The sequence below is a fragment of the Lacerta agilis genome, chromosome 12, assembly GCF_009819535.1.
Source record: "Lacerta agilis isolate rLacAgi1 chromosome 12, rLacAgi1.pri, whole genome shotgun sequence".
NCBI lineage: Eukaryota > Metazoa > Chordata > Lepidosauria > Squamata > Lacertidae > Lacerta > Lacerta agilis.
The window spans coordinates 53,646,989-53,673,021 of NC_046323.1; the positions used below are offsets into that span (position 1 = coordinate 53,646,989).

Consider the following 26,033-nt stretch of genomic DNA (forward strand, 5'->3'; position numbering starts at 1 on the left):
GCGCCCGCGCGCTTTGCAAAAAAACACTTTCCCTTTGCGCAGAGAAAGTTTCCATTTTCTTTTTTCCTCCCCGGGAAGGAGGAAGTCCGGCTCGTACCACGACGGTCGGGAGGGAAGGGGGGGGGACCTCCAAGAGTCATTCCCAGCATTTCCACCCTCCCCTTTGCGGGGCCTGGCGAGGGGGACCAGGGTCCCTTGGAGACCCCTTGGAGACCCCGACCCCCCTATCGCCTGCAGAGGGGCGCCCAGAGACCCCCTTTGGCCAGACCCCTTCCCCTCTTTCCCCCCTCCCACCTCGCCAATGGTTTGACCCGGACCTCCCCCGAGAGTAGGAGGCGCGGGTAGCCGGCGAGGTCTGCAGCAGCAAGGCGAGGATCGCATCGGCCATGGCGTACCCAGGGCATCCCGGCGCCGGAGGAGGCTACTACCAGGGCCAGGTAAGCGAGGCTGGAGGGATGGACGGGGGAAGAGAGCAAGGGCGGCCCCCGGAGCGCGGGGCACGCGGCCCGCAGGCCTGCGAAATGCATGGGGGGGGGGCGCCGCCTCCCCCCTCCTCCTCTCATTCTTCCTTTTCACACTTTCCCTTTTCCCCCTTTCCGCTCCCCCGCTCTTCTCTCCCCCTCCCCCGCAAGGCGGTTAAATGGGGGGACGGACGGACTGGCCCTTCCCTGGGGGGGTGGGGTGGGGCTGCAGCGAGGATGGGGACGCCAAGGGGGAAAGGATCGTGGGCTGGTGGGGGGGCCTACCTCGAAGGGCTCTCCAGGCCTCCCCCCCCCCACCATCACCCCCGGTCAAAATGTTTCAACGTTGCGTAATGTTGTGTTTTAATACAAGCCAAAATCGCGCTGCGTTCCACCCAGGCGCCTTTGTTTGTTTGTTTCGTAAAAAAAGGATACACCACTATTTTTTATTTTTTGTGTTTTGTTCTTTTTTAAAGCCTTTAAAGCATATTAAATTAGCACAGCTTTCTAAGGTTCTGTAGGCAAGAATCGTGGAACCACAGAGACATAGAATTCTGGAGTTGAAAGGGACCCTGGGGGCCATCTAGTCCAGCCCTCTTGCTTTTAGTCCAACTAAAGCAGGCTTCCTCAAACTCGGCCCACACCCAAGATGTTTTGAGAGCCAGTGTGGTGTAGTGGTTAAGAGCGGTAGACTCGTAATCTGGGGAACCAGGTTCGCGACTCCGCTCCTCCACATGCAGCTGTTGGGTGACCTTGGGCTAGTCCAGGCATAGGCAACCTTCGGCTCTCCAGATGTTTTGGACTACATTTTCCATCATCCATGACCACTGGTCCTGTTAGCTAGGGATCATGGGAGTTGTAGGCCAAAACATCTGGAGAGCCGAAGGTTGCCTATGCCTGGGCTAGTCACACTTCTCTGGAGTCTCTCAGCCCCACTCACCTCACAGAGTGTTTGTTGTGGGGGAGGAAGGAAAAGGAGAATGTGAGCCGCTTTGAGACTCCTTTGGGTAGTGAAAAGCGGGATATCAAATCCAAACTCTTCCTCTTCTTTGAGACTACAGTTCCCATCATCCCTGACCACTGGTCCTGCTAGCTAGGGATCATGGGAGTTGTAGGCCAAAAACGTCTGGAGGGCCGAGGTTGAGGAAGCCTGAATGAAAGCATGCAGGACACACTGCTTAAAATCCAGGACGATCTACAACCTCCCTACATTGTCCAATAGCTCTCTTACTGTCAGAAAGTTCTTCCTAATGTTTAGCTGGGATTTCCTTTCTTGTAACTTGAAGCCGTTGGTTCAAGTCCTACCCTCCAGAGCGGGAGAAATCAAGCACGTTCCCTCTTCCATGGGACAACCCTTGAGCTATTTGAAGTTGGCTCCCCTATCTCCTCTGAGTCTCCTCTTTCCCAGGCTAAACATACCCAGCTCCTTCAACCGTTCCTCATCAGGCTTGGCTTCCAGACCCTCGATCATCTTGGTCGCCCTCTTCTGCACACCTTCCAGCTTGTCAACATCCATCTTAAATTGTGGCGCCCAGAACTGGACACAGGCGTGGCCTGACCAGGGCAGAATAGAGTGGTACCATTACTTCCCTTGATCGGGATGCTATACTTCTGTTGATGCAGCCTAGAATTGCGTTGGCTTTTTTTTGCTGCTGCATCACACTGTTGACTCATCTTAAGCTTGTGGTCTACTAAAATCCCTCAGTCCTTTTCACATGTACTACTGGCATGCCAGGTGTCCCCCATCTTATATTTGTGCAGCTGGTTCTTCCCACTTAAGTGCAGAAACTTACATTTGTCCATATTGAATTTTTTTATAAAGATTTTATTATTTTCTACAATAAACAACAAATATACCAAACAGATAAACAGAAACAATTGACAAAAAATAAAAGAAGACATCAAACACATTAAAACAACATAAGAAATAACAAAAGAAAACTTATACCTACCTAAACAGGAACATTAAAGAATCATTTTTTAACTCTAGTTTTAAATCTTCTTTAGGGGACTTCCCCTGTTCCCTCAACTGCGTTCAATATTAATATACTTTGGTAACTTTGTAACTATTTTCTTAACATTCACCACTATTCTTAATAGTCTTTAAGATACTAACTAATCATATATAATTCATTACTTAAACAACATATCCTTAAACATTTCTAAATATTTTAAACCATTCATAACATTACTTCTTTGTATACTATTTTCATCTAACATCAACCAGCTAAAGCCAATTAAACAAGCCAGTTCTGCTTCAGATATCTTGTCCATATTGAAATTCAGTAGTTTTGGCCCAGTTCTCCAATTCTGTCCTCTGCGGCATTGGCTACCCCTCCCAGTTTGGTGTCATTTGCAAATTTGATGAGCATCTCCTCCATTCCTTCATCCAAGTTGCCTATAAAGACATTGAACAACGAGCCCAGAACCCTGTCACATTTTTCCCGGATGATGAGAACCATTAATGAGTACTCTTTGGGTTCGGTTCAGTCAACCAGCTACAAATCCACCTCATATTTACCTTGTCCAGCCCACATTTTACCAGTGTCTCTCTAAGAATAGGATTGAAATCAAGATAAACCATGTCCACAGCATTCCCCTGATCCACCAAGCCTGTAACTCCCATCAAAAAAGGAAATGAGATTCGTCTGGCATGACTTATTTTTTGAGAAACCCATGCTGGGTCTGAGTCATCACGTCATCCTTTTCTCGGTGCTCACAGACTGACGGTTGAATTATCTGTTCTAGGACCTTTCCTGGTCAAGCTCACCTGTCAGTAGTTACCTGAGTCTTCCTTTCCCCCCACCCCCTTTTTGAAGATGAGGACAACATTTGCCTGCTTCCAGTCTGCAGGGACCTCACCTGTTCTGCAAGCATCCTCAAAGATCCTAGATAAAGGCTCTCCTTTAGCACCCTTGGATGCAGCTCATCAGGCCCTTGAAATTTGAATTAATTTAAAATAGCTAGGTGTTCCCTTACTAACTCTTTTCCTATCTTGGGCTGCAGCTCCCTCCTTACACCATTTATTCCGTTATCACCAAGTTGGGCATCAATTTCCTTTTGGATGAAGACAGAGGCAAAGTCGGTGTCGAGTATTTTCGCCTTTTCTCTGTCACCCAGTAGCATTTCTCCGTCTTCTCCATGCAGAGGACCTGCCACTTGCTTGTTCTTCCTCTTTCTTCAGACATAGTTGAAGAAACCACTTTTTTTTAACCTCTCTTGCAAGCCTGAGCTCATTCTGAGCTTTAGCCAGCCTGACCTTCACCCTGCAGCCGTTCGTTATTCGTGTATATTCCTCCTTTGTGATTCCCCCGTTCTTCCATTTCTTAACTCTCGGCTCACCTGTAAGTTCCTTATGCAGCCACACCGGTTTCCTTAGATGCTTCTCACTTTCCTTTCTTCCTGGAATCCTCTGCAATTTGAGCCTTCAAGTGTTTCACCTTTTCAGAAACTCCCATCCATCTTGGATTCCCTTCTTAGTGGGGTGTTACATCTATCTTGGGGACGCAGGTGGCGCTGTGGGTTAAACCACAGAGCCTAGGGCTTGCCGATCAGAAGGTCGGCGGTTCGAATCCCCGCGAAGAGGTGAGCTTCCGTTGCTCGGTCCCTGCTCCTGCTCACCTAGCAGTTCGAAAGCACATCAAAGTGCAAGTAGATAAATAGGTACCACTCTGGCAGGAAGGTAAACGGCATTTCCGTGCGCTGCTCTGGTTCGCCAGAAGCGGCTTAGTCATGCTGGCCACATGGCCCAAAAGCTGTACGCCGGCTCCCTCGGCCAGTAAAGCGAGATGAGAGCCGCAACCCCAGAGTCGTCCGCGACTGGACCTAATGGTCAGGGGTCTCTTTACAGTACCTTTACATCTCCCCTATGAGATAAATTTGCAACGTTTGTGGCCTTGTCTTTCAGGGGGTGGGCAGTTGAGTAAAGCCTGTAGGGTGGGGGAGACCCAATGGAGGTGTATAAAGTTAGGCATTTGGGGTCCGTCCTGTGAAGCTGAATGTTGGCAGGAAAAACGCTCCATCGGTGTAAATAGTGACACAGTCGATGGACACAGCCTCAAATAAAATATGGGGGAGAAGGAAGCCCCGCCCTACATAATTGATCATGTCATTCAGTGCACGCCCATCATTTGAATGGGGGGGATCAACCCCCTTAAATATTTTATTGGGGGAGCTGAAGACCCCTGTGCCGCTAGGACTTGGTTCCTACAGACCCAGGGCTCCATCTAAAGTCGCTTCTTTAATTAAATAATCATCAGGATAAGTCCTATGAACTCTCAATTAAGCCTGGCTGTGTTGCCGTGGTCTACTCAAAAGCAAGTCTGTGTAGGATTGCTCTGTGTCTGGTCCAGGAGTCAGCAACCTTTTTCAGCCGTGGGCCAGTCCACCGTCCCTCAGACCACGTCGTGGGCCGGACTGTATTTTGAGAAAATAAAAATAAAAATGAATGAATTCCTAGTCCCCTAAAAATAACCCAGAGATGCATTTTAAATAAAAGGACACGTTCAACTCGTGTAAAAACACGCTGATTCCTGGACTGTCCGTGGGCCGGATTGCGAAGGCAATTGGGCCGCATCCAGCCCCCGGGCCTTAGTTTGCCTACCCCTGGTCTCATTCTACTGTTAGACAAAATGAGGCAGCTGCCTAAGAGAGAAGATTTTGAAAGGCAACTGGTGTCAGTTCGTTAATGTATTATTTTTATTGTACGTATTTTTGCTCCAAGGGGCAAACGGGTGTGGAGTGTTCTTCTGCAGGTGCCCAAATAACGGCTCGCCCTGAGCTCTTTGGACCTTGACACAGGGCAGGGCAGTTCACACAACCTCTGAGGATGGGCATTTGCTGTTGTGGCTGCTGCAGATTCTCCAAAGGGCAGGGAACGTCTTGGTTGCCACTGCGATTGTCACAAGGGATCAAGGTTGCTCACCTCCGTGAGATACAGCTTCTTCTCTGATTTAACCTCTTCATCCTTCGTTTCCCATTCTAACAGGATACTGTAAGCTTTCTTCAGTAACTTCACATCTCCTTCTACAACCTCTTTTTGGAATCTAGAAATTGTGTAGCTAAACCCTTTTCTGTTGTCTTCCTTATGCATTTCATTTAATTGCCTATAATGTAACCAACAATGAACATACCCTTTTATCTCCTCGCACCCTTTTAGTTTCCATTTGCCTTCTTGATCACTCAGTAAGTCTCTATATGTAGGCCACTTTTCCCTTTTGCCAAGCGGTTTGAGCAGTGACGCCTCAATTGGTGATAGCCACCGAGGTGTTTTTTGTTCTATTAAATCTCTGTACCTTTCCCACACTCTCATTAATGACCTCCTAATTATATGATTATAAAATCCTTTATGTACCTTTCCTTTCCCATAGCAAAGATATGCGTGTCATCCATATCTGTTATCATGACCTTCCAAATCTAAAGCTTCCTCCTTTTCCAGTTTTATCCAGTCCCTAAACCATACCAGACATGCAGCCTCGTAGTACAGTTTGCTCACCCCCCCCACCCCCACGAGATAAGGCTTCTTCTCAAAATGAAAGCGTGCAGCGGAACTTGAACCTGCTTCTCGCCGATCAGGTTGCAAAACAGGCTGCTGGACTAGTGAGAGACAGTGGCTTGCCCTTTACGTTCACCAGTGAGCTTTCGTGGCCCCGTGGGGATCTTAATCCACGTCTCCCTGAGCTCAAGTCAAACACTCAAACCACTATGCCATGCTTCCTTTTTTGGGGAGGGCAGGGAAGTGAAGATAAATGGCCTCTTCTGCAGCTTGGCTCCAAAAAGCCCCAAGAAAGGAGAATAATACATTACACCCGGTAATTATTCTTTCCACGATGCTCTGAGCACAAATGGTTGCTTCCATTTGTCTTTCCTCTCCCTTGGGTGACGCTGGGACTCTGCATTGCTAAACATCATCTGCCTTCTGTAAGAAAACCACCAAGCGCTGCTTGGATGGTAGAATCATTTAAAATGAAGCTCACCCCATCACAAAGACCTGTAAAAATTGTACATTTGTCATCATTCCATTCAGGCTTCACGTTCAGGTATTCATATTTATTTTAATCCAGAATATATATATATAATGTTTATAAAAAAATATAGCTTTTAACATTCGACAAGATGTACAGATCAACAACGAGAAGAAAACACTGTAACTGCGGTTGAGCAGAATACAGAGGTTTCTTCCAGCATCTTTAATATTAAAAAAATAAATGTGGAGTGATAATGGGCCTTGGTTTACATTAGAGTGAAATTAGATCAGGAGCCATTAGCAAGAGAAATAACTGGATGAGAGAGAGAGAGAGAGAGTGGTCTGAAATACATTTGGGCTGGGTGAAAGATCCGCCCCCCCCTTCCAAAGTGACATATCCAGATTTTTTTTTTTTAAGTACAGTGGTACCTCGGGTTACAGACGCTTCAGGTTACAGACTCTGCTAACCCAGAAATAGTACCTCGGGTTAAGAACTTTGCTTCAGGATGAGAACAGAAATTGTGCTGCGGTGGCAGCAGGAGGCTCCATTAGCTAAAGTGCTGCTCCAGGTTAAGAACGATTTCAGGTTAATAATAATATAATAATAATAATAATAATATTTATTATTTGTACCCCGCCCATCTGGCTGGATTTCCCCAGCCACTCTGGGCGGCTTCCAACAGAAATCAAATTCAAAAATATCACACATTAAAAACTTCCCTAAAAAGGGCTGCCTTCAGGTATTTTCTGAATGTCAGGTAGTTGTTTATTCCCTTGACCTCTGCTGGGAGGGCGTTCCACAGGGCGGGCGCCACCACCGAGAAGGCCCTCTGCCTGGTTCCCTGTAGCTTTGCTTCTTGCAGTGAAGGAACCGCCAGAAGGCCCTCGGTGCTGGATCTCTGTGTCCGGGCTGAATGATGGGGGTGGAGACGCTCCTTCAGGTATACAGGACCGAGGCCGTTTGGGCTTGAAAGGTCAGCACCAACACTTTGAATTGTGCTCGGAAATGTACTGGGAGCCAATGTAGATCTCTCAGGACCGGTGTTATGTGGTCCCGGCGGCCACTCCCAGTCACCAGTCTAGCTGCCGCATTCTGGATTAATTGCAGTTTCCGGGTCACCTTCAAAGGTAGCCCCATGTAGAGCTCATTGCAGTAGTCCAAGCGGGAGATAACCAGAGCATGCACCACTCTGGTGAGACAGTCTGCGGGCAGGTAGGGTCTCAGCCTGCGTACCAGATGGAGCTGGTAGACAGCCGCCCTGGACACAGAATTAACCTGTGCCTCCATGGACAGCTGTTAGTCCAAAATGACTCCCAGGCTGCGCACCTGGTCTTTCAGGGGCACAGTTACCCCATTCAGGACCAGGGAGTCCTCCACACCTGCCCGAATCCTGTCCCCCCAAAACAGTACTTCTGTCTTGAAGAATGGACCTCCAGAACGAATTAAGTATGTAACCAGATGTACCACTGTACCATACTTTTCTGTGTATAAGACTAGATTTTCTTATGGTAAAATAACGTACAACAATTGGTCGTCTTATACAAGGGCAATCTCCTCCCCATTTTCTCAATTTTTAGTCCCCCAACATGGAAAAATAGGGGGCATCTTATACACAGGGGCAAGTTATACATGGAAAAATACGGTATATTAAAACTAATCGACAACCCTGTGTCAAACACATTGAACTAAAGCTTGCCTTGTACAGTCGTACCTTGGTTCTCGAATGCCTTGGTACGTGTATGTTTTGGCTCCTGAACAGGCCCTTGCAGAGCCAGGCAGAGGCCTGGGCCAGGTAGATAATGTGCCCCCCTCTTTTTTTTTTACCCTGGGGATCTCCGAAGTCTTATAAATAAGTAGCCTAAGTATATAAATAATTTTCACAAAAGTTATGCTGACAAATAATTTTATTTCAAGGCTTGAACCGTATCTGCATATAAAGACAACATGGAAAATACAATAGTGCTTTTTAAAAAATACATAGGGAAAATGATTATTATAAGTATTTATATTTAAATAATGGTGAGCGATTGTGAATATGCTGACCGAGGCCCCCTTTGGAACCGGAGTGGCCCATATGACCCCCCCCCCGTTTGGGCCTGCTCCTGAATGCCGCAAACCCGGAATTAAAGTTTTCCGGTTTGCGAACGTTCTTTGGAAGCCGAACGTCCGTCCTGGCTGCAGGAAGCTCCTGCAGCCAATCGGAAGCCGCGTTTTGGTTTCCGGATGTTTCCGGAAGTCGAACCGACTTCTGGCATGGATTGCGTTCGAGAACCAAAGTACGGCTGTAATCCTCATGGGGAGATCTGTCGAAGGCCAAGCGTTTTCAGTTACCCTGGAGATTGTAGCGTTGGGAGGGGACCCCAGGTGCCATCTAGTCCAACCCTCCTGCCATTCAGGAATCTCAGCTGAAGCATCCAGGACAGATGCCCATCCAAGCTCTGCTTAAAAACCTCTAGGGAGTCCGCCACCTCCCAAGGAAATCCCTTCCACTGTCAAACAGCTCTTACTGTCAGAAAGTTCTTCCTGATATTTATTTGGAATATGCCCCAAGGCACAAGACTCTGCCGCTGATCCCCAGGTCATGGGGTCTGGCCACCAACCCCAACCTGTATAGGAGGAGAATCTTCCACTGTGCCCATTTCAGAGATTTTCCTTTGTAACTGATGGAGGTCTGTCTGCTTATACCCAGCGCTCAATGGATGTTTGCTCTCTGCGCAAACAAGGGAATTTCCACGTCAAAACGGTTCCGCCCAGCGACTCCTGTGTTTCTCACTTCTAGAAATTTGTGGGCCTGTGACTGGCCATGTGCAAACATTTTGCATTGTGCACAACTCTTTGTTTTCCGGGGTGGGCATGGGGCGAGGCGGGAGAGACTGACGGGAAAGTGCGGCAGAAGCTCAGTGAGATTTCAAAAGGGGGAGCCCAGCATTGTTTGGAGAAAGAGAACCGCTTCTGCAGTGTTAGAAACTGAGAAGCAGAAGCTCATTGCCAAATGGCACTTGAAACCAACGCAGGTGGGGCTGTGGGTTAAACCACAGAGCCTAGGGCTTGTCGATCAGAAGGTCGGCGGTTCGAATCCCTGCGACGGGGTGAGCTCCTGTTGCTCTGTCCCAGCTCCTGCCCACCTAGCAGTTCGAAAGCACATCATAGTGCAAGTAGATAAATAGGTACCGCTCCGGCGGGAAGGTAAACGGCGTTTCCGTGCGCTGCTCTGGTTTGCCAGAAGCGGCTTTGTCATGCTGGCCACATGACCCGGAAGCTGTACGCCGGCTCCCTCGGCCAGTAAAGCGAGATGAGCGCCGCAACCCCAGAGTCGTCCGCGGCTGGACCTAATGGTCAGGGGTCCCTTTACCTTTACCTTTAACTCACTGCAATCCTAGACCTCTTTACCCAGAAGTCAGGAGGCTTACCCCCCAAGTAAGTGGGAATAGGGTTGTAGTTGCAGACTGGATGGTGCCAGCATGGTGTAGTGGTTAAGAGCGGTGGACTTGTAATCTGGTGAACCGGGTTCGCGTCTCCACTCCTTCAGATGCAGCTGCTGGGTGACTTTGGGCTAGTCACACTTCTCTGAAGTCTCTCAGCCCCACTCACCTCACAGTGTGTTTGTTGTGGGGGAGGAAGGGAAAGGAAGAAGAAGAAGAAGAAGAAGAAGAAGAAGAAGAGGAGGAGGAGGAGTTTGGATTTGATATTCCGCTTTATCACTACCCGAAGGAGTCTCAAAGCGGTCAACATTCTCCTTTCCCTTCCTCCCCCACAACACCCAGCAGTTGCATGTGGAGGAGCGGGGAAGGAAACCCAGTTCACCAGATTACAAGCCTACCAGTCGGCGACTGTTTGCTGCTTTGAGACTCCTTTGGGTAGTGATAAAGCGGGATATCAAAGCCAAACTCTTCTTCTTCTTCTTCTTCAAGCCCCCTGCGGAATGATTCAAAAGTCTGCCCCCCTTGGTACTGCAAATGCTTGCATACTGGGAAGTGCAATATGTTTTACTGGTTCACAAGTAACTGTGGTCGCAGAATTATCCAAAGTGCCGACGGGAAACGCGACTTGAATTGGCGATTTAGAGCATCCCTTTTGCCGGATGACTTAAAAGCTGCAATTTGGTGTTTGTCAGACCCAAACTTGCAACCTGTCCAGGTTTCACTGTTGCCCTGTCGAAACTGCTTTTATGAACAGTCCACGAAACGAGGATTAAGAATAGGTTTTGCTTGTGTTGAGACTGCCGTTCCCAAGGAACGCTGCAGGGCCGGCGCTGAAGTAAACGTGCGTGCCAGTCAGCTCAAATGACGGTGAAAATTCCTCGATTTAATTTCTTCCATTTTTATTTTTTTTTGTAGTATGGGAGTGCCCCCGGAGGACCTTCCTTTCCTGGCCAAGCGCAAGATCCTTTATATGGCTATTTTGCTGCAGTTGCTGGGCAGGTATGGCTCCCTCCTCCCCACCCCCCAAATTTACACGGCAAATATTAGACGCTTCCCCCCCCCCTCGCTGTCTCTTAATTCATCTGCAGCATGGGCAAACACCTAGTGTATGCTTTTGCCAGTGCTGTGACATAATCCCAGGGGTGTGGAACCCTAAAAGAAATCATGAATTACACACACACACACAGGTGAAACTCGAAAAATTAGAATATCGTGGGAAAGTCCATTTATGTACTCAATTGTTTTCATTAGCTACTGGAGTTTAATATATGAGATAGACTCCTGACATGCAAAGCGAGATACGTCAAGCCTTTGCTTGTTATAATTGTGATGATTATGGCGCACAGCTGATAAAAACCCCAAAGTTGAGATTGTTAATTTGGGGTTCTCATCAGCTGTACGCCATAATCATCACAATTATAACAAATGAAGGCTTGACGTATCTCGCTTTGCATGTCATGAGTCTATCTCATATATTAGCTTCACCTTTTAAGTTGAATTACTGAAAGAAATGAACCTTTCCACGATATTCTAAGACGCTTCAGGTTACAGACTCCGCTAACCCAGAAATAATGCTTCAGTTTAAGAACTTTGCTTCAGGATAAGAACAGAAATCGTGCTCTGGCGGCACAGCGGCAGCAGGAGGTCCCATTAGCTAAAGTGGTGCTAACGGACCTCCAGAATAAATTAAGTTCTTAACCAGAGGTACCACTGTATATGTGTGTGTGTGTGTGTGTGTGTGTGTGTGTATACATATATATAATTTTTATTGGTTTTACATAAATTTATACATAATAACTATAACCATTCCAAAAGCATAAAAATAAAAATATTTTTCCGAACCTATGGACCTCCTTCCCTCCCTCCATGGGTTCCATTTTGAAAAATGTTTTTTAAATTATAATAATAATAAATTTTTATTAATTTTATTTGGCATAATTATTACAAAATAAAAAAAATTACAAATACACACATACATATATATTACAAATACACGCATATACATGAAAAGGAAAATGAAGAAGAAAAACAAACGAAAAAGAAAGTAAGGGGGAGGAATGGCAGAATTTCTTCCAAATTTATTCTACATGTATCTCAACAGTCGTCTCTTTAAACCAGGCTCCCCCCAACACGGGGTCTTTCAGATGTTTTTGGTCTCCAACACTCTGACCATTGGACATGCTGGTTGCTGGGAGTTGGTGTCTTACAACACCTGGAAGTTGATGAAGTCTGTGGCATCGCAACAAACCAGAATAAGGAACCACAGTTTTACCCCGGCTTGTTCTTGCCAAATGTAGTTTAAGCAAACCACAGTTTCCCGAGTTCTGACATAAAGGGAAACTCTGGTTTGCTTCAACATGAACTCTTCCGATCCTCTCTTTGCATCCTTGAATGGGGACTCTTGAGTTTTCATTGCATCCAAACTGATCCCAAGGCTAGGGAACTGAATTTCAGAACGCAGACAGGGTGTGTAAGGGTTCCGATCACCTCTCTTAAATTATTTTATTTTTAGTTATTTGAACAAGTTTCTGTCCGAACGCGTTTTTAAACGCACTAGCATGCCCTGCCCTGGGAAACGAAGCTATAAAAATGATTCATTTTTCTGCATCCATCGTTTGCATGTTTGAGGGCGAGGCTAAAATTCACTTGAGGCCCTTTTAAATTTGGCACGGCTGACGCTTGAATCATATAGAGCAGGGGTCAGCAAACTAGGGTCCGTGGGCCGGATCCCGCCCAATTGCCCTCTGGATCCAGCCCGCGAACGGTTCTGCAATCGCCGCTTGGATCATTTCCCCCCAAATTCTTTTCGGGCGCCATTTTTTGCGATTCCCCCCTCTCACCGTGGCGGCGCCTCCTCCCTCCCTCTTCTTGGCTTCTCCCCACCCTGCAGAAGAAGGGGGCTGGGCTTTGATAGGAAGCCTCGCCGCCCGCCCGCCGGCCTCTCCCCATGGCCACGCAGAGGGCCGGAGCTTGGCTCGCCTGCTGGCCCTGCGCCTAGTTTCCATGAAAACTGGCTCAAATAGGAGAGGCACAACTGCAGGCTCCCAGCCGCAGGCAGAGAGGCAGAGGACGTAGGCAGGGGGAGGGGAGGGGAGGGGCTGGGGGAGAGAAAAGCCCCCTCCGCCGCGTTCGCAGGCCCCCGCCACTAGGTCCGGGGGACAGTGAACCGGCCCCCTCCAAAAAAGTTTGCTGACCCCTGATATAGAGTCACGGAAGTTGGAAGGGACCCCCAAGAGTCATTTAGTCCAACCCCCCTTGCAATGCAGGAATCTCAACTGCAGCACCCAAGACAGATGGCCGCCCAACCTCTGCTTAAAAACCTGCAAGGAAGGAGAGACCACAGTGAAGAGATTGTGTTCATAAAATGATTGTTCTCACAAATGGCACCCAGTTTATTTGGCACGGCACCGATGGCATTTGAAGTGAAAATGTTGCCCGTTATAGATTCATTGGAGAGAGCTGTACTGGGCCTCTTGTTCAGACCAGATGTGCATGTGATTGAGGGAAAGCCTCTGGAATCGTCTCCCCCTTTTTGGGTAGCGATTAGAAACCGGATCCTTCTTTGTCCCAAACTAGACCCTGTTGTTTTTGTCCAAACAGGAAGGCAAATGTGTGTGTTTTCCTGCTTTGCATCAACAAGGATATCCTTTGCATAAAACAAAAGTTCGCTGGGAGCAAGGACCAGAAGCTCACAGAACCGTAGGCACATTGTAGAGTCGGAAGGGACCCCAAAGTTCCTCTAGTCCAGCGTCTCCCAAACTTGGGTTTCCGGCTGTTCGTTGGACTACAACTCCCATCATCCCTAGCTAGCAGGCCCAGTGGTCGAGGATGATGGGAGTTGTAGTCCAACAAACAGCCGGAAACCCAAGTTTGGGAGACGCTGATCTCGTCTAACCCCCTTCGAAGCAGGGACCACGGCTAAAGACTCCCTGGCAGATGGCCACCCAACCTCAAACCTCCGAGGAAGGAGAGTCCTTCAGCTTTTGAGGGAGTCTGTTCTGCAGTTGAACAGCTCTTTCTGTCAGAAAGCTCTTCCTAATATTTAGGCAGAATCGCCTTTCTGGTAACTCGGATCCATCGGTTTGGGTCCTCCCTTCTGGAGCAGCAGAAAAATAATAATAATAATAATAATAATAATAATAATAATAATAATAATAATAATAATAATAATAAATTTATTTATACCCCACACATCTGCCTTGGTTTCCCCAGCCACTCTGGGCGGCCTCCAACAAAATATTAAAATACAATCGTCTATTAAACATTAAAAGCTTCCCTAAACAGGGCTGCCTTCAGATGTCTTCTAAAAGTCTGGTAGTTGTTTTTCCTCTTTGACATCTGGTGGGAGGGCGTTCCACAGGCTGGGCGCCACCACCGAGAAGGCCCTCTGCCTGGTTCTCTGTAACTTTGCTTCTCAAAGTGAGGGAACTGCCAGAAGGCCCTCGGAGTTGGACCTCAGTGTCTGGGCTGAATGATGGGGGTGGAGACGTACCTTCAGGTATACTGGGCTGAGGCCGTTTAGGGCTTTCAAGGTCAGCACCAACACTTTGAATTGTGCTCGCAAACGTCCTGGGAGCCAATGTAGATCTTTCAGGACCGGTGTTATATGGTCTCGGCGGCCGCTCCCAGTCACCAGTCTAGCTGCCGCGTTCTGGAGTAGTTGTAGTTGAAGCTTGCTCCATCTTCCATGTGATGACCGCCCTTCCGATATTTGAAGATAGTTATCGCGATACCTTCTCAATCTTAATAATTTCCAGGCAACGGGGGGAAGGTGCGAGCAAGCTTGTTCTTGTCCTAGCCTGGTCACCTCTCTCCAGGCCAGCCTGTTATCCCAAAGGTCTTCATCGTTTTGAGAAATTGCGCGTTCACGGTTGGTTTGCAGAGATGGTCAGGTCCCCGGCGCAAAGGCAGTAACTCTGGCGCGATGCTCTTTCTGTTTTCCGTAGGACGGGCAAATAGATGCCGACGAGCTGCAGAGATGTCTGACCCAGTCAGGAATTTCAGGAGCATATAAACGTAAGTTTGCCCGGCTCAAAAACCCCAACGGATCAGCTGCGCTGAGTCTTGTTGCAGCAAAAGCGACAACAACAATTTGTTATTTATACCCCGCCCATCTGGCTAGGTTTCCCCAGCCACTCTGGGCGGCTTCCAACAAAATATTAAAACGCAGTAATCTATTAAACATTAAAAGCTTCCCTAAACAGGACTGCCTTCAGATGTCTTCTAAAAGTCTGGTAGTTGTTCTTCTCTTTGACATCGTGATGGGAGGGCGGTTCCGCAGGGCGGGTGCCACCACCGAGAAGGCCCTCTGCCTGGTTCCCTGTAACTTGGCTTCTCACAGCGAGGGAACCGCCAGAAGGCCCTCGGAGCCGGACCTCATTGTCTGGGCTGAACAATGGGGATGGAGACGCTCCTTCAGGTATACTGGACCTTTGAGGCCATTTAGGGCTTTCAAGGTCAGCACCAACACTTTGAATTGTGCTCGGAAACGTACTGGGAGCCAACAAGACCCAGAACTCATTGCAAAAGTTTCCACTTGCCCTCTTGCATTTTTAAAATATCTCTTCCTATCCCTCTCTTAACATATTGAAATGTTTGAAGGAAAACTGATCTTGAGGAATTAATATGCTGTTCTTAACTTTTCTGTTTGAAAACTACTCTTGTCTGGGGGTGGGGCAGAGTGGTGGTGGTGGGGGGGACAAGAGAGAGAGAGAGAGAAAAGCGCATTATTTTATTGTTGACTGCTTCTGTTTTCCTTTAAACAGCTTTCAACCTAGAGACTTGCAGGCTCATGATCTCTATGCTTGATGTATCCTTTGCATATTTGGCTTTGACTTAAAATATTTGTATTATTATTATTATTATTATTATTATAATTAATCATTCTCATTGCAATTATTACTTGTGCTTCTAGGTGGCTGAAATTATTATCGTCATTACTATTTTACCCAGGGGGTGAGGGAGGTAAAAAAATTCGCTAGCTAAGCTGTTGCTTTGAACCCCTTCACACTTCCTGGATCTGTGATCTGCAGAGTATAAAAGTGGTGGTTGAGATAAATGTCTGGCATTTTCTCTTTGCAAACATTACAGGTTGAGATGACCCAACTAATGGAGCTTGTTGCAGCACTTAGAGCCATTATTCAATGATTTCTTTACAAAGTTGTGTGCAAATATTTGCAGTTCGGGGATGGGCAGCCTAGGGTTGTTGTTTTAAGATTACCAGATTTTTTTTTTGAATGAATCCGGGGACACTTCATTGAAATGAGTCGGAAGATAGGATTTTATCAGGGGACTGATTTGTAAATCTGGGGACTGTCCCCGGGAAGCAGGGATGTCTGGTAACCTTATTGTGGACTCCAGCTCCCACAAGCCTCAGCTTTCTAACCTACCTCTCAGGGTCGTTGTAGGGATCGACTGAGGAGGGGGGGTGAACCATGGATTCATGGGGGGGGGGAAGTGAGAGATCAGTGCAATAAAAAACCAAACTCTTCCGCTTACCTGCTTAAGGAAGCTAGAGGGGCCAGCCAGAGATGCCCGGTTGCCAGGCTGGCACCTAGAGATCTCCACGTGGTCCTGGGAGATTTCCAACACTGAAGTGGTAAGATTACCTAGAGCAGTGGTGGCCAAACTTGGCCCTCCAGCTGTTTTCGGACTACAATTCCCATTATCCATGACCACTGGTCCTGTTAGGGACCCAGGTGGCGCTGTGGGTTAAACCACAGAGCCTAGGGCTTGCTGATCAGAAGGTCGGCGGTTCGAATCCCTGCCACGGGGTGAGCTCCCGTTGCTCGGTCCCAGCTCCTGCCCACCTAGCAGTTCGAAAGCACGCCAAAGTGCAAGTAGATAAATAGGTACCGCTCCGGCGGGAAGGTAAACGGTGTTTCCGTGCGCTGCTCTGGTTCGCCAGAAGCGGCTTTGTCATGCTGGCCACATGACCCGGAAGCTGTCTGCGGACAAATGCCGGCTCCCTCGGCCTATAGAGCGAGATGAGCGCCGCAACCCCAGAGTCGGACACGACTGGACCTGATGGTCAGGGGTCCCTTTACCTTTACATTTACTGGTCCTGTTAGCTAGGGATGATGGGAGTTGTAGTCCCCAAACAATCGGAGGGCCACGTTTGGCCACCACTGACCTAGAGGGTTGCCGGAGCTGGTGATCATAGAATCATAGAATCAGAGTTGGAAGAGACCACAAGGGCCATCCAGTCCAACCCCCTGCCAAGCAGGAAACACAATACGGTTCAGTGTCTTAAAATCAGACATTGGGAGACTGGTATCACTTCATCAATCGCATTGGGAATTTACTGAACAGGAAGGTAAAGGTAAAGGGACCCCTGACCATTCGGTCCAGTCGCGGACGACACTGGGTTTGCGGCACTCATCTCACTTTATTGGCCGAGGGAGCCGGCGTACAGCTTCCGGGTCATGTGGCCAGCATGACTAAGCTGCTTCTGGCGAACCAGAGCAGCACACGGAAACGCTGTTTACCTTCCCTCCGGAGCGGTACCTATTTATCTACTTGCACTTTGACGTGCTTTCGAACTTCTAAGTGGGCAGGAGCTGGGACTGAACAACGGGAGCTCACCCCATTGCGGGGATTCGAACCGCCGACCTTCTGATCGGCAAGCCCTAGGCTCTGTGGTTTAGACCAGTGTTCCTCGACCTTGGGTCCCCAGATGTTTTTGGCCTACAACTCCCATCATCCACAGCTAAGCAGGACCAGTGGTCATGGATGATGGGAGTTGTAGTCCAACAAACAGCCGGAAACCCAAGGTTGAGCAACACTGGTTTAGACCACTGCGCCAGTGACTGTCACATATTGATAAGCGAGTATCACAGGGCCAAGTTGGATTAACTAAACTAAATAGCTTTCATTGGCTTTGGAAATAAATGTGCAATTAATTGTTACTGCTTTGAATTTTATTGTGCTATTTCCTTTCTAAGTGGGCCTTGCAAACTGCTACTCTGAATATTGGTTTGGGGAGGGGAGGGGAGAGGAGAAGGGGGTCACTGGGGATAAGTTTATGGAACAAGGGGACAGTGGCCCCTCCAAAGTGTAGGGAAACCCAACGAAAGAAGAGTGGCAGATGTAGACGATGGACTTTGCAGAACTGGCGAAAAATCCGAAAGCAGCACGATCAACTATTGCAAAAGGACTGGTGTGTATCTGCAGAAGTGTGCATGCACACGAAAGCTCATACCAAGACAAAACTTAGTTGCTCTCTAAGGTGCTACTGGAAGGAATTTTTTATTTTTTATTTTGTTTTGAAAGATTGTTGTAAGCAATTAATAGCACTAGCAGGGTTGTCTGAAGACTTGCAATGATAAGTTCTCTACCTTTCTATATTTGAGTTATTCTTTAATGAATGAAATTGGAATTTGAAAACGTGCCAAGTGCAATGATATAAAGGTTAATTTTGAAAGCCAGGTGGCGGGATTGAAGGAAATCGATAGGCTCCAAAGAGCCAAAGTGGATAATAGTGATGTGAATGTGTATTATTAAATGGAAAATAAATAAAAATATTACCCACGCGCGCGCGCGCGCGCGCATGTAGGGAAACCGTAGCTGATGTTTCTCGAGCACATGAAAGGATATTGACCCGGTTATTGACGAGAAGTGATCCTTAGCTGCTGCGCAGAGAGATATGTCTGGCACAATGGGCTTCAACGAGTTCAAGGAGCTCTGGGCCGTGCTGAACGGCTGGCGGCAACACTTCATGAGCGTCGACAGCGACCGCAGCGGCACGGTCGATTCCCAGGAGCTGCAGAAGGCGTTGACGTCTATGGGTGAGCTTGGGAGACTTTGCGCCGGCTGGGAAACGGTTGCTGGGATTTTTTATCTATCCTACGTTGCTACAGCAGGATTGCTTGTGATGTTAGGTTTGGTGCAAATCACATGAGTCCGACTTAGACTGTGAGAAAGGAAGTCGGTCTTATCTCTTCCTCTGAGTATGTTTATTGTGTTTCACTTTTTGCAGTGTCACAGTTCTGTACTGGTGTTCATAGAACACAGACGTGCTTATGGAATCTCTGTACAGTGGTGCCTCGCAAGACGAAATTAATTCGTTCCGCAAGACTTTTCGTTTTGCGGAAATTTCGTGTTGCGAGGCACCGTTTCCCATAGGAACACATTAAAATTTAATTAATGCGTTCCTATGGGAAAAAAAGTCCAGGGGCGCTGGTCGGAAGGGGTGCCATCCAATCGTGTCCGCCATCTTGGTTCGACTGCGCATGTGCCGGCTTACAGTGGTACCTCGCCAGACGAATTCGTCTTGCGAGTCAACTAAAAACTCGCAAAACCCTTTCGTTTTGCGAGTTTTTTGTTGTGCGAGGCATTCGTCTTGCGGGGTACCACTGTATTTAAGACTGTAAATAAAGTAGCTTAGTCCTACAGATGAATCTTTCTTCCTGCTGAGAAATGCCAGAAGACATTGTGTGCTCTTTACATGATAGAAGAGTCACAAACTGCCGGCGCACTGGACTGAGGGAGGATGCCAGCCAGAGAGGGCCATGGAGACGCTCTGGAGTCTTGGGGGTTTGCTGTCCGGCCCCAGTGAGGAGTTTCCCCCCGACAACGGTTACATTAGATCAGGCACCCCCCAACCTTTGGCCCTCCAGATGTTTTGGACTACAATTCCCATCATCCCCGACCACTGGTCCTGTTAGCTAGGGATCATGGGAGTTGTAGTCCCAAAACAGCTGGAGGGCTGAAGGTTGGGGATGCCTGCATTAGATGATTCTCTGGGTCACTTCCAATTGTGCAGTTTTACGATTCCCGCGCTCTCCTTCCGCCTAGGATTTCGGCTGAGCCCCCAAGCCATCAATGGGATTTCCAAGCGATACAGCACTCGTGGCAAGATCACGTTTGACGACTACATCGCCTGCTGCGTTAAGCTCAGAGCTCTCACCGGTAAGGGGTTTTCTCAGTTCATGACGACGGACTGATTTTGTTTCTTAATTTCTGTTAATAAGACCAGGCTCCTATTTGAGGTTAATCTCGGAAACAAAGAATTGCAGGAAAAAATAAATTAAAAATTAAAAAATCCTTCCAGTAGCACCTTAAGCACCAACTAAGTTTGTTCTTGGTATGAGCTTTCGTGTGCATGCACACTTCTTCAGATACACTGAAACAGAAGTCACCAGACTCTCTCACTGTATATAAGGGTCTGGTGACTTCTGTTTTAGTGTACTGTATCTGAAGAAGTGTGCATGCACACGAAAGCTCATACCAAGAACAAACTTAGTTGGTCTCGAAGGTGCTACTGGAAGGATTATTTTTTTATTTTTTATTTTGTTTTGACTATGGCAGACCAACACAGCTACCTACCTGTAAAAAGAATTGCAGGTCTCTGTAAGGCTGTGGTTTTCCAAAGGTGCTGCAGGGAGAGGACAGCAGGTGTGGCAGGAAGATTCAAGGACAATCAACGAAACATTTAAACATTTCAGTGTAGTATAGTATCAAAATACATTTTTTAATTCGCCAAGTATGGGTAGATATACCTGTATTTTCAGAATGAGAGCGAGAACATCAAAGGATTCTGAGGACAAGCCCAGCTGTGATCCGGAATCAATGTTTGAACAGAGTGCTGGAGAATACGACAGATTATTCTTCTACAGTTGTCCAGGACACATACTGTTGTGAACGGGGATTTTCAACTCTTAACAAATGTGGAAGATCAGAAAAGAGAAAGGCTTATTTGTGTTGATGAGGAGAAGGGAGAAAAAGCAAGCTCACACACTTCTCGTTGACTTTGTATCTCCCTTTCTCTTTTCCAAACTCCTCCGTTTCTCAAAGTGCATTCCCCAGAACCGAACACTACACTCCAGAGGAACTCTTGAGTAGAGCAGAGTTAATTGCAGCAGCTAAAAAAGCCAATGCAATTCTGGGCTGCATCAATGGGAGTATAGCGTCTAGATCAAGGGAAGTAATAGTACCACTGTATTCCGCTCTGGTCAGACCTCACCTGGAATACTGTGTCCAGTTCTGGGCACCCCAGTTCAAGAAGGATACTGACAAGCTGGAACGTGTCCAGAGGAGGGCAACCAAAATGGTCCAAGGCCTGGAAACGATGCCTTATGAGGAACGGCTTAGGGAGCTGGGTATGTTTAGCCTGGAGAAGAGAAGGTTAAGGGGTGATATGATAGCCATGTTCAAATATATCAAAGGATGTCCTATAGAGGAGGGTGAAAGGTTGTTTTCTGCTGCTCCAGAGAAGCGGACACGGGGCAATGGATTCAAACTACAAGAAAGAAGATTCCACCTAAACATGAGGAAGAACTTCCTGACAGTGAGAGCTGTTCGGCAGTGGAATTTGCTGCCAAGGAGTGTGGTGGAGTCTCCTTCTTTGGAGGTCTTTAAGCGGAGGCTTGACAGCCACCTGTCAGGAATGCTTTGATGGTGTTTCCTGCTTGGCAGGGGGTTGGACTGGATGGCCCTTGTGGTCTCTTCCAACTCTAGGATTCTATGATTCTATAAGGTGGAAATCCTGTGAAGCCGTCCTCCCACCCAAAAGGGTTTTTAACAAGAAGATTTCACCTGGGGGGGGGAAATCACAAAAATGTGTTGTTTAATAGCAGGCTGGCAGGCAGATACGGAGAAGGTGGATGTGAGTTTCTGTGTGTGTCGTGGAATTCTACTCAATATTGATCCAGAGCAGATTCCAACGTATAGTTGGCAGAGTAAAAACTTAAACACGTTGCAGGATTCCCAAAAAATAGACCAGAGGCGATTCTATTTCATCCAGCAGAGCTTTACTGCTACTGAAGGCAGATGAGCAGAATGGTCACAAATCCATTACATTCGGGATTGGCCGTGTCCATAAGAAATCCATTTGCGGCAGACTTAACTTAAACTTAAAATAACATATAATATAAGTCTAAAACCTTAATGCTAAGCATACAGGTGAAACTCGAAAAATTAGAATATTGTGGAAAAGTCCATTTGTGTAAGCAATTGTTTTCATGAGCTTCTGGAGTTTAATATATGAGATAGACTCATGACATGCAAAGCGAGATATGTGTCAAGCCTTTGCTTGTTATAATTGTGATAATTATGGCGTACAGCTGATGAGAACCCCAAATTAACAATCTCAACTTGGGGGTTCTCATCAGCTGTATGCCATAATCATCACAGGCTTGGCATATCTCGCTTTGCATGTCATGAGTCTATCTCATATATTAGTTTCACCTTTTAAGTTGAATTACTGAAAGAAATGAACCTTTCCATGATATTCTAATTTTTTGAGTTTCACCTGTACATCCCTGACAAGCAACAGAGTTGAAAGAGAGATAGAAACAGAAAGTGAAACCCAGGCTCCTCCCGGCCTTATTATTATAGTCAACATGACCTTGACAGAAGAGATAACTGAACCAGTTTACGCCAGGTGTACTCTCTGAAGGAATAACCCAAAATCATGAATCTTCTGCTTGTTTCTTTCACACAGAGAAGCTTCCAGAGCCCTCTTGAATTAATTAGAATAGGAAAGACCTCAACACATCAGATCAATACTTTCTGCACTGAGAAATGCAAACTGTCCCTTCACACTTGCCTTCATCCACCTGTGGCTTTTTTGTGTATCCTTCCTCCCAGGAGCTCGGGGGCATTATTCGCAGCTACAGAAATCTAGAAAACTGCCTTGTATGTGGTCAGCACTTCCTACAACAGGGGAGGGGAACCTGCGGCCGTTCGGCTGTTGCTGAACCCCGACTCTCATCAGCCTTGGCTTATCATGGCCAGTTGTTCCTAGACTACAACTCCCATCATTCCTGGCCATTTGCCATGCTCGCTGGAGCTGATAGAAGTTGGTTCTCAGCTGCAGCAGTTGGTTCTCAAAGGTTGTAGCAGGGGAGGGTGGCAAGAAGAATCAAAGACAACCCAAGCAACGTTTTAACAGCTCGCTGTAGGAGCCCTACAGCGCCCTCTTGAATTAATTAGAATAGGAAAGACCTCAACACATCAGATCAATACTTTCTGCACTGAGAAATGCAAACTGTCCCTTCACACTTGCCTTCATCCACCTGTGGCTTTTTTGTGTATCCTGGCTCCTGCCCTAACGTGGTTCTTCCTGTGCTGCGTTTGCAGATAGCTTCCGGAGACGAGATGCGGCTCAGCAGGGGATGGTGAACTTCCAGTATGATGATGTAAGTGAGCTTCAAGTCCATTTCCTGCTTAGAAGCTTCAGGACCCTGTTCCCACTTGAACGTTGTGATGAAGTTGCAGCAACTTGCAAGCCGAGAGCTCCAGGCTTTGAACTCCTGGTCCTTCCTCCCAGGAGCTCGGGGGCATTATTCGCAGCTACAGAAATCTAGAAAACTGCCTTGTATGTGGTCAGCACTTCCTACAACAGGGGAGGGGAACCTGCGGCCGTTCGGCTGTTGCTGAACCCCGACTCTCATCAGCCTTGGCTTATCATGGCCAGTTGTTCCTAGACTACAACTCCCATCATTCCTGGCCATTTGCCATGCTCGCTGGAGCTGATAGAAGTTGGTTCTCAGCTGCAGCAGTTGGTTCTCAAAGGTTGTAGCAGGGGAGGGTGGCAAGAAGAATCAAAGACAACCCAAGCAACGTTTTAACAGCTCGCTGTAGGACGGTATAGTGTCAAAATAATTTTGATGATTTGCAGAATAGGGACAGATAATTTTCAGAGTGAAATCAAGAGTGTCACCAAGCGATACCAAGGACAATCCTAGTGGCATTTTGCAGTGTAAGTCGTACCTTGGATCTCAAACACCTTGGCTCCCGAACAAACCGGCTCCCGAACGATAGAAACCCGGAAGTGAGTGTCCCGGTTTTCTAACGTTCTTAAAACGTCTGATGTGGGTTCCAAACGTTTTGGAAGCCGAACAGAGTCTGTTCGACATTCCGCAACGGATTCCGTTTGACTTCCAAGGTACGACTGCATTTCTGATCAATATAAAATTGAGTGTGACGCCAGCAAATTCTTATACTGAAAGCGTGGCCCAGAGTAAAAAAGTTTGAGAACCATTAATCTGGAGCAGGGGTCAGCAAACTTTTCCAGCAGGGGGCCGGTCCACTGTCCCTCAGACTTTGTGGGGGGCCGGACTACATTTTGAAGAAGAAGAAATGAACAAATTCCTATGCCCCACAAATAACACAGAGATGCATTTTAAATAAAAGGACATATTCTACTCATGTAAATACTGATTCCCAGACCATCTGTGGGCTGGATTTAGAAGGCGATTGGGCCAGATCCGGCCCTGGGCCTTAGTTTGCTTACCCATGATCTGGAGGATCACAGGTTTTCCACCCCTCTACAGTGCAGTCCCTAAGGCGATTGGATGGCACCTTGCATGACTCCTTCCGGCCATTCCTGCAGCCCAGCTGGTGCCCTCTGCTTTCCTTTGGACCCCATCAGCGAGGCCGAGGGGGGGGGGGTCTTGTCGTCTGGGCAGCCCAGGACCTCCACACACACTGGCCAGGCCTGTGCCCCAGGGAGGTCACTTCAGTGCTGCAAACAACAGCGGTTTGGCTTCGCCCCCGGAGGCAGACTCCGTTGTCTCTCGAGACTGATGCATCCTTGCAAGCATCGTGCCACAGAGGGATCTTGTTGTTTCTTGTGTTTATATCCCTCGCTGGTCCTGGATGGAGCTTATAAAAAAGTCCCATGCACTCAGAGACTCTGTGCCTGTTCATTGGGGGAAATAGGAAGCCCAGAGCACTTATTTTTCACATGTCCCTTCTACAAAGAGGCACGTAGTGAGACCATTGATCCCTTGCTGGCGAGGCTTGTTGGCCTCCTGGAAAAGCAAAAACACGACCTGCTCCTGTTAGCTAAAGATCAGAAGACGACCCGGTTGGTCGCCAGATTCTGTGTTCAGGTCTGCAGACACAGACCACTCCCAGATCAAATCTAGTTTGATAAGAAAATCCCCAAACCTGGCAATCCAGGGTCAGTTCTCTGCGGTAGCTTATCTTAAAAGTTTTTAAGTTGCTTTATCTTCATCCCATTTATAAATTTTAATTATGTACAATGTATTACGTTTGCTTTTCGCTTGAGATTGTACCTCCAAATGTGGGGTTTTTTTATGCTGGTCTCCTACCGTAATAAATTATCTACCTATCTACCTATCTATCTATCATCTCCCACTTTTCCCACCAAGGAGCTACATGCTTCTCCCCCTCTTCATTGAATACCCTCAACAACCCTGTGCAATGCTGTCAAGTATCCCATTTTCCCTGGGATTCTGCCTTATTTCAAGCAGTTTCCCGCTGCTCTCCCTTATTTTTTATTTCCCTTAAATATCCCGTTTTTAATGGAGGCATCTCCTCCCCTGCTGGCCAGGGACTGGGTGGGAAGACCTCGCCTACTTGGAGAGAAAAGCCTCAGCCCTCAAAGCAAGTGGGAGCCGTTTCCGTGCTTACAGGGGGGTGTATTCCTCCCCCTGCATCAGCCCCTATCCGTTGCCGCTGAGCCCCTCAGCCGGCCAATAGGGTTAGCTGGTGGGCGGAGCCTGGCTGCCTTTGAGCAGCTGCTGCTTCCTGTCCTGTTTTGATGGGATCAGACAAGACGACGATGGGGCTCCATTGGCTGCCCTCCTCTTTGCTGGCTGCCCTCCTCTTTGCTCCGCTCCGAGCCCGCTTGGAGTTTACATTGCTGCTCCGCCCACTTTTGCTTCTGGCCCCGCCCACCACTGACAAGTGACTGTCCCCGGGATAGGTGAGACTGCTGATTCCTTATTTTCAAAACCGAAACTTGACAGCTATGACCCAGTGTGGTGGGTTAGGCTGAGTGGCAGTGACAGACTCCCAAGGCCACCCAGTGAGGGATTGAATCCTGGTCTCCCAGGTCCCAGTCCGCCACCCTAACCACTACACCACAGGGGCTCTCTATTGATGATAACGCACGTCTCTTTCTTTCCCTTTCTGCAGTTCATCCAGTGTGTGATGAGCATCTAATTCAAGATGAAGGAAGATAACGGCCAGCATGAGCCACATTCCAATTTGTTTTCGCTTTGCACCAAAACAAAACAAAACAAAAAGTTATCATGGCTGTGTAACTAAATAGTGGTATTTGCCTATTTTATAAATATTGATTTATATGCTTTTTATAGTTTTGATAACTAACAAAACACAATAAATCCTGTTTTGGAGTTGATTTGTCTAGCATATTTATAATTTTTGCTTGATACGGACTTTTTAAAAAGTTGACTCTGTTGTTGTTTTTT

General features: G+C 47.4%; 1 protein-coding gene across 2 annotated transcripts; it reads left to right on the forward strand.

The window, feature by feature from the left end:
• The first annotated feature begins 358 nt into the window (after positions 1 to 358).
• On the forward strand, positions 359 to 25,963 carry SRI (sorcin). 2 transcript variants are annotated; one of them, XM_033165572.1, is made up of 8 exons: positions 359 to 437; positions 10,765 to 10,848; positions 14,796 to 14,865; positions 15,615 to 15,658; positions 18,488 to 18,635; positions 19,645 to 19,758; positions 22,930 to 22,988; positions 25,738 to 25,963. In XM_033165572.1, exons 1-8 carry the CDS (start codon positions 387 to 389, stop codon positions 25,762 to 25,764), a joined length of 597 nt encoding a protein of 198 aa, XP_033021463.1. In that variant the 5' UTR covers positions 359 to 386; the 3' UTR covers positions 25,765 to 25,963. The 2 variants fall into 2 exon arrangements, with proteins under 2 accessions (XP_033021463.1, XP_033021464.1); XM_033165573.1 differs by lacking the exon at positions 10,765 to 10,848.
• Positions 25,964 to 26,033: the final 70 nt, after the last annotated feature.

Coding starts and splice junctions, on each gene's coding strand:
- SRI (XM_033165572.1), top strand. CDS start 387: ATGGCGTACCCAGGGCATCCCGGCGCCGGAGGAGGCTACTACCAGGGC. Junction 438..10,764: donor GAGGCTACTACCAGGGCCAG/GTAAGCGAGGCT, acceptor TTTTTTTTGTAG/TATGGGAGTGCCCCCGGAGG. Junction 18,636..19,644: donor GAAGGCGTTGACGTCTATGG/GTGAGCTTGGGA, acceptor CCTTCCGCCTAG/GATTTCGGCTGAGCCCCCAA.